General features: G+C 36.4%; 1 protein-coding gene across 1 annotated transcript; it reads right to left on the reverse strand.

Moving 5' to 3' along the window:
- Nucleotides 1–1,035: 1,035 nt before the first annotated feature.
- On the reverse strand, nucleotides 1,036–11,327 carry LOC310923358 (F-box only protein 15-like; the record flags this gene model as incomplete). Its single annotated transcript, XM_083885398.1, has 4 exons — nucleotides 1,036–2,240; nucleotides 5,450–5,574; nucleotides 9,955–10,100; nucleotides 11,245–11,327. Coding segments are annotated over 4 exons (624 nt in total), but the record flags the coding sequence as incomplete, so codon positions are not given.
- Between the last annotated feature and the right edge of the window lie 662 nt (nucleotides 11,328–11,989).

Below are 11,989 nucleotides of genomic sequence, written 5' to 3' on the forward strand. Positions count from 1 at the left end.
TGTGCAGAAGATTTTGTAGTTATGGATTTTTAGAATGTAGATGCAAAGGGACAAGATGGTGATTTTAGGGCGGTGCCCTGGGTTCTTCTTCTTCTCCCTTGGCATCCATCTTCTGCAGTGACGTGGGCACAAAATAGTTTCAGTGGATTGGATCAAAGTAGAAATGACCGTGTTAGTATAGGTGATAGACATTGGCATAGAATTGTAAACAATGGGTACGTAGTTATCTGTATAAGAGGTAGCGACCTCCCATCACAGGGGGGAGTCACCTCGTGTCCGAGCTGCTGAGAACACCATGGCCGGACACAGGGGAGTCGCCTTGTGTCCGAGCTGCTGTGAACACCATGGCCGGACACAGAGAATTGTAAGATAAGAACTAATAAACAACGCGAGAAACCAGAAAAGCAAGACCTTGAGACTCCTCATCATTCTCGCGCCGAACACCGAGCACCGAGCTCAGCACAGAACACAGAGACACAGAGTCAGACAGCAGACCCTAAATCCTTCAGAGGTCAAGAGGGAAAATCACTCCCTTCGTGCCCACACGAACCACCAGCCAGCCTTGGAATCTCGGGTGAGGAAACAACCGGATTGAAACCCCGAGAAGCATCCAGTAAGAAAGACGACAAAATGCAGCTGATCATTCTTGTTCTGGCTAACGACCAAAGGTAGAAACATTTCCACTGTCTCTTTGGGTAAAGTTAACAAGGTGAACTAGAACGGTAACAGCCTCAGCTTATTGCCTTTGAAAGTCAAATTAACATACAACTCTGTGGCTGTAACATCTATCTACCTCTGTAGCATGGAAGACATGCTTACATATAAACATTGTACAAACCAATTAACGTATGTAAACAAATAAAGAGTATTTATTTTTAAGGAAATCATTACCATAATAAAGTCAGAGCAGTCAGCTATGTAATTGTCCCTGACAGGTAATGACATTGGACTCTCAGTATCGTGTAATTTTTTTTTTTGTTTTGGCGGGTTTTTTTTTTTTTTTTTTTTTTTTTTTTTTGTTTGTTTGTTTGTTTGTTTGTTTTTGGTTTTTTTTTTTTTTTTTTGTGTTTTTTTTTTTTTTTTTTTTTGTTTTTTAAATACAGGAAGTAGAAAATTTGATCCTAAACTTACTCCAAGGAACTGGAAAGACCAGGCACATATATTCAATTTTCAATTGTATTCATATTGTTAGATAAACTATCAGATATACATTGTTTCCAAAACAACTGGATGTTACATAAATTCAGTATGAACAGACACCAGCTGAGGTTAGCTTATAATTGGGACACTTACTCATAGGCCAATATGTGAGGCAAGTATCTAGGCTCAAATCAGACAAGGTTAGAACATGGGAAAACAGAACAAACAGGAATTTAAAGAAACGTCATAAATAGGTTTTACACATTACTTCCTTAACAAATGCCTTGACTGACATATTTTTCAAACCTGACTTCCCATCTACCCTTTCAATCTTTTACTAAAATATATTTAAGTGACGTTTTTCTGGAAAAAGCATTTAACAAAGCCTGTAATTTACCAGTAATACTCCAACAAACCTGGAGCAAACAGCACACATGCTGTTTTATTACTAAGCATTAAAAGTCAACGTTCTCAAAACCAGTGCAGCTTATGTAAGGTAAGGCATCTCCACCGTATGGCTCTCAAAAGAAGCAATTCCTTAATGACAGTAACATGTGTCTATAAAGAAAAATCTTCCTAAAAATAATTTAAATATAGCCAGCGAGAAACATACTAATGTTCAACAGAGAAGAAAGCCTCTCACATAAATCAATATGTCTCTTTGATCCCTCAGTTGCCTATTAAAAAAATTTAGGCAATTGCGCTTATTACTGGAAAATTTGCAGTCTTGCTCGTTGGTGTCAATCTTAAATATCAGTTTGTGTTTTTTTTTATTGTGGGAGGGTTGTTTGTTTGGTTTTTAAAGCAAGGAAATTAGTGACCTAATTAAGTCAGTAATTTGTTCCATACCAGCTATTTACCTTTTTGGTGCTTACATAAAGCACCAAACTGACCACAATATATTCCTTGGTTTCTTCCAACCACACAAACTCAACACAGACTTTACCCTCTGAATCTGCATAGTCTGCAGTATAAATATGACCCATGTAGTCATAAAGGCCAGATGACTTGGTAGACAATCCCATGTGGACTGGAGCACTAAAACACCAGAAGGGCTTTCCAGTTTCATCCAAGAGAGTCAGATCCATCACAAAGCAGTCCTACAAACACAAGCAGAAGAGATTATTTCCCCATGGCCCAGTAAGTAGATCTGTCCCTGATGTTAGAAGAAATATAAAGGGTTCAGAGGGTTTTGTACAAAGGTTAAAACCTCAAAATAAAATTGATAATGGTTCACTGACCTATTGCAAGAAATACTTACTTAGAGGTTTTCTACAGAAATCAAAATTGCAACCCACAGACATGAAACACTGCAGTACAGAAGGTACCACTGCCAAACCAAATCAGACATTATTTCTTGAACATTTTTCAGCCCTTAACATCTGTTTTTCTCAATTATTAGTTACTTTACCATTCAAATGATTATAGTCCCTTCAATATGAGTAAGCAACCTAAGCTTAATGTCAGTTGCTAAACTTGTGTGAATGTAGCAATGTTTGCAAAGATACTCAGGGACCACTCAAGGCAGAGCACACAAAATTACCCTTCCAAGCCAGCTGTATACAGTACTTTTTGAAAGGCTCACAGCTTCAGTTCCCAAAAAGGTAATAGTAATAATCCTGATGTAATTCCTCCTCTTACAAATTCTTGAAAATATTTCTTTACAAGATTACACAACTAGATAATTTAAAAATGTTAATGCCAATTCTTTTGTCTTTGCAAACTGATAGTTTCCCATATCCCTTAGAAGCACAGGAGTTGTCTGTCATGGTTAGTATCAGCTGTTCCTTATTCTCTTGAGTTCTGAATCACTAAATGAATCAAATTATCTTAATTATGTTGTATCTGTGGTCCAAAAGCAGAAATAAACCAAAACCAACATATTCCATGCCAAAAAAATTCATTTGGAATGCTTTATTTCTCTGTACTACATAGTTGTGTTTCTGTTGCTCTAACATTGCTTTCACTATTACTTTACTTCAATCAAACAACATAAGGGCAGATGGCACAAACATGAGGCAGTATGATACACACAGTTTCCCTAAGCCTTTTAATGCAGACTATGCTGAAAATACAAAATTCAAACCAAACCTGATAATGATGGTATCATAAACTTATATGAGCTACAGAATCACTGGAAACCAGAAAGAATTACAATTTTCTGGTCTGACAACTTGCATATATAAGGCCAATTACAAAATGTAAAGTGGGATGGTGTTGGGTGGTGGGATGGTGAGGTTTCCATGCATTTCCTTCCTGGTTCTAGTCAGGATCAGGTTAATTTTTGCAGCAGCCAGGAGGTAGCATGGCTAACACAGTGACATTGTTCTATACCACCTCATCTCATTTCCAGGAGCAAGGAAAAGGTTTTCTTCTCAGTCAGGCTATTGTGGCATGGTCAGGTTGAGTTCCTCCCTTCACATGCATGTTTGCATGTTAATCACTCGCCTCTCTTGTACCTTCTTATTATTAATTTTGTTGCTGCTACTCTCCATTTTCTTCTCCCATTGCTGTTTCCAGTAAACTGCTCTTATCTCAACCTTGACCTTTACCTTTGTGCCTCCAGTTCTCCCCTCCAGCTCAGCACAGGGCAGAGGAAGGGGAGAGAGCCAGTAGAGAGTGTGATTTGGAGTGGTTACAGTGAGAACATTAAATTGGAGAATACCATTCCTAAGCCATGACAATTTCCAACTATCTGTACTTCAGCAATTAAATTTTTTACTAAAAAACCCAGAAGTGCCAAGAAAGCTTTTGGGTTTTTTGGTTTTCCTTAAGAGTATTAAACAAAATTCAAATAAATTCCAAGTAGTGGAATGTCCTACTTCTGTGGCTGATGTTATTCGGCCTCCACACATTTTAAGAATTTTAGACACTTATGGTAAAGACCACAGTGAATTCAACCCATGGCTATATGCTGACAAATTCTATCTGTCACCCCAAAATGAGGCATTTAAAAAAATTGTATTCTTTATTTTGTCGTAGAAACAAACACTCAATATAATTTATGCCGTATGCACATAGGAGGGAGACTAAAACTGAAAAACTAAAGACTACAGCCACAGCTGTTTCCTCTGTCAGATAACTTCCTAAATTCTTATATACTACTCAGGAGTATTTTCATGGAAAAAAAAAATCCTGCCAAGCAGCTGAATCACAGATTAGACTCGGGTTAAAATCACAGAATGATTTGGGTTAGAAGGGACTTACATAAGTCATCTAATTCCAACTCCCCTGCCTCACCATGCTCATCATGGGCGAAAGAATTTTTTTGCCTTTTTTTGTCAATGTCCAATTTAAATCTACCCTCTTTCAGTTTAAAAATATTGTCCCTTGTTTTGTCAACACATGCCTCAGTAAAAAAGTCTCACCTTATCAAACAATATTTCATTCCACATCTATACATGATTGGCAGAAACAGCAGTTTTATTAATTTTGAGGGTCTTTTCAAAAGACGTGCCAAATTTGAAATCAAGTGTTGAACTAAGTGATTTTTCAGTAGTGCTTAAACTACATTCATCAGAATTTTTACAACTTCTGAAACATTCACGCCGATAAAGTACATTTAAAAATATGTGCCTTCACCACTATTGCAAAAGGTACAGAAATAATCTGAAGCTTTGTTTGAAGTAACTCTTTCAGGAATTTTATCCAACAGAATGTGTGAGCATTCCTCTAAAAAAATAAAAAGTTAATCCAGCTGACTGATGTACCTGACTGGAGCTAGGTGCTGACTGTGTGGATGTGGTCTGTAGTTTCTCCCTGTGGCCACTGGCATTTTAACATTCCCCAGCAGTTCCTAACTTTCACTGCATACACACCACAGAACTGCAGAGTATTTCCCCAGAGGTTCAAGGCTTATTGCTCACAAACAAACCCCAACCAACCAACCAACCCAAAACAAACAAAAAACCACAAAACAAAACAAAAAAACCAACCCACCCTCACATCAAACCCAAAAAAAGCCCTCACAAAAAGTACATCTGCAGTATTTTTTCTTTTTTTTTTTTTTGTCCAGCATTTACAAGCAAGGCTGGTCAGCCACAGCATCTTTGCTGAGTGGAAAGCACTGGAGTGATAACACACATTACATGAATGAGTCTAGCATGCAATCCACACACTATGAGAGAAAGCAGAAAATGTTTTTCCTCAAAATTCACTTATTTTTTAAAATATTGGAACACAGGTCTTTGTCTAGTAACAGACACCTTCTACGTATCAAAAAATTGTTTTAAAATTAGCATATTTAAGATGCACAAACATAATTCTGTTTTGAGATAAGCATTTCCACAAACAAAAAAATATTTCTGACCTTTACATTGCCTTTAAACACATCTGTTTCCCAGCATATGCCAAGTGTCCCAGTAATAGGAAAGTGCTTCCTATTATCCTTCAAGTTTACAACTCTGAGCCTCAGGTATCCATTTTCAATGTCACCTGAAAATATAAACAATATACAACATTACAGCAGTATAAATCAAATTCAGTCCAAGTACGCTGTAAATGTTCTCCTTTTCATGTCTTTTTCATCTCACTCACCAATAAGAAACCCTGCCATACACCAACAGCTAAATATCAAGCACTTCATAGAGGAATTAAGTTGCAGTTCGAAGTTTGATTCTGTGATCCACAGCAGAAATAGCAGCTAAAAATTCTTTTGTATTTTTTAGCATAAAAATAGGAATGGCACCTAAAGAACTTACACAAGGATGCAAGGAGTAAATTTCATATTCAACACTTCCATCTCTAACTGGAAACTCAACCCAATAAAAAGGGTATACAGGTAACAATTTCTCCTTAGAAAGGATATTGCATCATTTAAATTGACATGCATTATGATTTGATTTGAATCAAGTTTTTAAATTATGAATTTAACTTTTTTTAAAGTAGCTTTCCAAAACTCCTGGTTCTTGGGGTTTTTTTGGCAGAACTACTATGATTTGTGATTTTTTTACTACTACGTATATCCATATTTCTTTGGTATCTCTTCTCTCAGAAGAGATTGACTTTTTTTTTTTTTTTCCCTTTGCTATCAGAGGAGGAACCAGGGACTCCAACATTCTAATTATAAGTTTGGGAACATTATAATGAACACAATCTGACTACAAAGAAAAGTGAAAATAAAAGCATCACATGACACAAGCAGATTTCTTGGTAGGACATCCCTTAGACAAGTTTCCTTGAACAAGAGATTCTCTCTCAAAAGAGCAAAACAAAAGCACTAGAGACCTCAGTACAAAAAAGAAAATATCTAGGACTTGCAGGAGACAAATGAGAAGGGCGAGAAGGAATTCCCAGGAATATAATGCCTGTCAGGATCCAGTAGCAGGTCCTGGATGGTAAGGTAACAAGCTAAGGGGCTTGCAGAGGTTTAAGATGGAAGTGACAGAGTGAAAAAGGAAGTGTTTTGCCTGTGATTCTCCTTCGATCAAGCTGAAGTAGCAGCATGAGGCCACAGACAGAAGAAGCAACATCAGAAAGGCTGGCTGTGAGTTAAATGGCTGCATCCAGCAGGCAGTGCCAGCAAAACTGCAGGCTAAGTACTGAAGTCTTCCCTTCCTCACCCCAGTCACATAAGAAAATGAAATTAAAGGACAGAACAAGCTATGTTAAACATATGAAGAGAAACACAGAGAAAGCAAATTGGACAGGGCTTTCTTCAGCCTGATCCAGACTTTGTTTCATTGTCCCCTTATAACATCTCTAGTCCTTGGTTTATGCAAGACACGCATAGCAGCAAAGCAGCAGAGTAAGTTATAGGGAACAAATATTTCCAAGTAAAGGTAATAAAGAACATATATCATGTAGACAAACTTCAGGGGAAAGAAACAAATAGACCAATAGTTCCGGAGTACTTATTTTAGCTAAAAGCCAAGGAAGTTTGTTTTGCTAACCAAGCCTTTGTTGCAAATTGTCATTTGATTGGTATTTTCAGAGGAAAAGCTGTGCTTAACACTAATTCTGGTGCCAACAACCAGCCTTAAGACACTGAAACGGTTATTTAAACTTGCAAATCAATCTTCAAGGTCAAGCAAAACATTTCAAAAGCCTGATATGAAATTTTACAAACAAATCTTAAAAGCTCTCTAAATACACAAAAATCAACTCTCACATTTTGCAAGCACATCACATCAGTTTACATCAACAAGAAATGACATTGAAAAGTCAAAGCTTAAACTACCATGTGGGTACAAAGCTGTGCTTAAAAAGTTGAAAACCTAGGTAAAAATACACTTCAAAAGTATTTATTAAGAAGCTGGATTCATAGCTTCTGGGAGTCTTCTGGGAGAAAAGCCTGTCATACCTTCCTGAAAACAAGGAAAGTTTTCTAAATATTTTCAATTCAGTTACAAAGTATTTAGCATATTCACCCTACACTATCTGCCAGTGAGACCATATTGCCAATTCTGTTTACATGAAAAGGAGAATAAAACAAAATGCTAAACCCCAGCCCAAACAGTGGCAAACCAGCTAATTACTGTAATGTAAGTATTAATAACAGAAAAAAAAATCTGAAGCCATATACACTCCATCTACTTGGTTCAATGAAGTGTGACATAACTTTTTTAATTTAATATTAAGAATTCTGCAAAAAGAATTGCAAACAGAGTAGCAAAATGAAGCTCAATACTAATAGACACTAACAAAAAGCAGATAAATATTAATATTGAACAAATAAATCAGTTATTCTGCAAAATACAAATGGGCATTCTCTGGTAACCTAGGAAGGCCTAGAGCTCCCTAATGAAAACCAATAAATAAGTAAAAGAACAGTATAATAGCTGACAACTGATCTGTGCCTCAAGTTGTAGAAATTGCCATGGGCATGTCTATAATTTAAAATAAAACTGGACTCAGTAGAGAACTTTCAAAAATAGCAAGACAAGAACATTGCAGACTTCCATGCTTCAGAGTCCTCCCAGAGGAAGGGACAAAGAATATTATTAGAAGGGAGCCTAAAACCAGAACACAAACCAGCAAACACAACCAGTCTGGACAAACCTGGCCACTACATTCAGCAACACCATGTTCACCAAAATGAGAAAAATGAACAACAACTTAGAATGAAAAATGTGACAGCAGACAACCATATGCTGCATCACTACACCATTTCAGGAGGAAGTCAAGCATTTTCCACAAGGAATTATTGTGTGAGCACATGGAAGGGACAAGTTGACAAATGAGCTTATTGTCTGCAGAACCATGGCTTCAGCTGCCTGATGTCCTGTGAGACCAGAATCTGGTGGCTGTCACACTGCTGAAGGTCACAAAACCAGTAATTCAGAAAACACTTGTGAGCATAAAACAGATTCTGTAACTTGCAAAGTGAGATGGCATCACAACTGTAGCTCAGGGACATTTCCTAAAATTTGCATAAAGATCAGCTTATCAGCTTAATCTTTTGTGGAAGTAGCTTCTAAGCAGCAAGAAAGTGGTATCAAGAAAGGAAGTATGCCACATAATACTTTTTCTTGTGCAACTGTATTGCTAGGAGCATAACATTTTCATTTTAGAAAACAAAATATGACATTCAGCTAAACCAGAACAACCAACACAATTCCAAAAACTCAATCCTCTTGCCAATTTTGAGAAGTTTTGGGGTTTTTTCTGATAATATAAAGAGGATTCTTGTACTACACAACACTTCAGGTAAGATTTCTTGCTACATGCATAGACTTTCACTGAAGTTTTAGCCGTAGAATTATTCATTTAGTTTAAGCTTGCAACTTTTCTGGAATCTGAAAAATGTATTTCAGGTATATTTCAGGTTCAAGGACTACTACACTCCACACTGCACAAGGCTGCCATCTAAATGACAGCTCTTGGAATCACCAAACACCAACGAGAAAAACCAAACCAAATCACGGGGAAATTCTGTAGCCCGGTAAAAGCGCTCACGTCTGACAACAGTGCCCTCTACTGACCGAAAAACAACATGTTCTGCAATCCGCACTGCTCAGGAGTGTGGATAAAAAAAATTACTGCCGATACAAAAAAAAATTATTTGGGAGCAATAATTAATTTACAGTACTTAATTCTAAATTAAATTCATGACAATGTCTAATTTTAATATTTTAATCTGTCTCTGCTTACAGAAAGACAGCTATGTAGCTGTAGGAATTTATGCTGAAGTTATGTCAAAAGAGAGATCACACATGTATTTTTCAAAACCTCAGTACAATTATGAATTTGGGCTGTATGAGAATAACAGGGATGGTCAATCACGTCTCATGGAAAGAAGTGCTGAAAACAGAATGAAGCAGCAGTTAAAAAAAATGATTGAAATTGTTTACTACACAATGACGAGATGCCAGAACAGGCAACCTCAAGCTCACCAAAAAAACCCTATAGATCTTAAAGTTCACAGTAACTTCTACAAATTTATCTATATTTTCAATCTGTCTGTGCATCCAAAGTATACTCAAGGAGAATTCTACAGAAATAAGCTTCCAAATTGTACGAGGACAAACTGTCTCTCCTTTATAAAATACAACTGAAAGAAACATCAGCCTGCACCAAGAGCTATGCCACCGCATTATTAATGCAGCAGAGAACTAAAAGAAAAGACCCTGACAATCTGAAGAATTCAGTCCCAGGCCTGACACTATAAAAATGTAACAATGGGCAGACTTCTTACAGAGCAGCCTTAGGATGCCACACAAAGCACCATGCAGATATAAAGAAACCACACAACTAACAGACATCTTACTCTTAAAATTCCATTTCAGTTTCACCCCTTAAAAGAGAGAAACTGGATACAAGAAGGAAAGACAGGGATCATTTCTAAAACAAACATCATTGTTCTGTCAACTTTACGTTTTCTGCAGAAGAGGCGCTTGAATGATCCACACAGGTACATGCAGGTTCTGCCATGAAGGTCAAGATGCAGGCTGTAGTCATGCAGTCCATACTCTGAGTCAATATCATCCAGTAAAGGTTGATTAGGTGGAGGAGTATATTGACTTGAAAAAAAGAAAAATAATAGAATTTAGCAAGGGGGAACATGACTTAATAGAGATGTAACATACAGCCCTACACTGAGACTGTCATCTTAAGACAGTTTTGAAATCAAACATCTCTAGTTCATCACACTTCTTTTAAACTAATACAGTGTCTAAAACTGCTGATCAGCTGTTCAGCCCAGCCAAAGGGAGAAAATATGGCAGTCAACTTTAAAAGGTACATCTGTTAAACTTCAAAACACGGATTTGTCTTCAACAAAGAAAAAAGCATCAGCTTAACTACAAATCTAAAAGCCCACTAGCTCTAGAGACTTCTCTGAAATAGCAAATATTGAAATTATTTTGCCTGTGCCTAACTAAATAACTACTGCACATAAATGACCTGAAGTGACCACATGCCAGAGGCAACTGAGCAACTTCTACACAGGATCCAATCTGGTACTAAGAGAGAAGGTGTTAAATCTTACATTCTGTGAGAGAAGAGCCACACTGAGTTATAGTGGGCATTTAAGACTACTGGTAGATACAAAAGTATCTGACTAGAAAGCGGAGTGGCAAATAAATTCCCCAAATACTGTTCTAAAGCTAAAAAAAAAAAAAAAAATTGTATTTTTAAACAGTTTATAATGTATAAACAGGTATTACATTATACACTGCAATATACACATATACAAACACTTAATAGGAAACCCTGCTACTCTCTGAATAGGACTAAAAGATAATTGCAAGCACCTCACCAGTTTACCAGAATTTTTCTCCCCTCTTACACAGCCAAAGATTACTTCTCTACTTCCTGAAATGTCTCCCTCTTTTCTATCACTGTTTCAGATAGGAAGAGGAAATAAAAAGACTGCTTATGAAAAGGGAGAAAGTATGGGCAGTGTATTTCTAACTTTCTCAATACAGCCAGTACTAGTACACTTTTTTAACTAAATTATCTCCACAATAGCATAATGATGGCAATATTTTAGTATGAAAATGCTTCTACATTTTTGTATTTACTGTAACTGTTGTTTATATTACACAAGAATAGTTAATTACTGCCTAAACATAAGCATCTTACCAGCAGGCAATTTTAATTGTAAAACTCAAAGCTTTATTCAAAAGGTTATCTTTACTTCCCACAAAGGAAAACCAAACTTACACAGTAGCAGAACCCAAAATGCTTCTCTCAAGAAGTTGATTATAATGAAGATTCGCCATAACAAAAGCAATTTCATTTTTCTCCTGAAAAGTTAATTAAAGTATATGTATTTTTATCTGGAAATTCTTTTTTTCACAAGGTCTTTCTGAGCATTAAAATTCATAGATAAATGCTGCCGCTTATTACTCTGCCAGTTACTGTAATAATGTTAGTAATGGCTTGCTTTAATACTTGGACTCCTAAAACCTTTACTGTTTTTTCACAAGAGTACAGAATATATATAAAAGATTACAGAATTTCTGTATTACAGGGAAAGAGAGGGAAACTACCTATGTCTAGGCAAAAATTATGAGAGCTCCAAGAATTGCCCCTAGCTTCTAATAACCACTTTTAAAAAGATACCTAAACAAAATCAAACTGCACTTACTCCCAACTGCTGAAACATCAAGATTATTTTCCCATGTAAAGAACTATTTCCAAAGAGGGCTAACATCAGTGAGGAATACAGAATTATTCAATAGAAACTGTGAATTTCAAAGTAAAAAACATGTCTTCACCAGACTATTTAGTCCTAGGAAAACATTAAAAACATAACCTTCTACAGATGTCTATACAGAGAAAACATCAATGCGAAAACTAGAGACAGAGGTATATATTTACTTCAAGAACACAATACTAGGATATCAAGTTTTTTTTTTTCTTTAAATGCATTTTTTTAAATCCTGCATTTCCAAACACAGAAGTC

The sequence above is a fragment of the Zosterops lateralis genome (genome assembly GCF_965231275.1).
Source record: "Zosterops lateralis genome assembly, contig: HAP1_HAP1_SCAFFOLD_49, whole genome shotgun sequence".
Lineage (NCBI taxonomy): Eukaryota > Metazoa > Chordata > Aves > Passeriformes > Zosteropidae > Zosterops > Zosterops lateralis.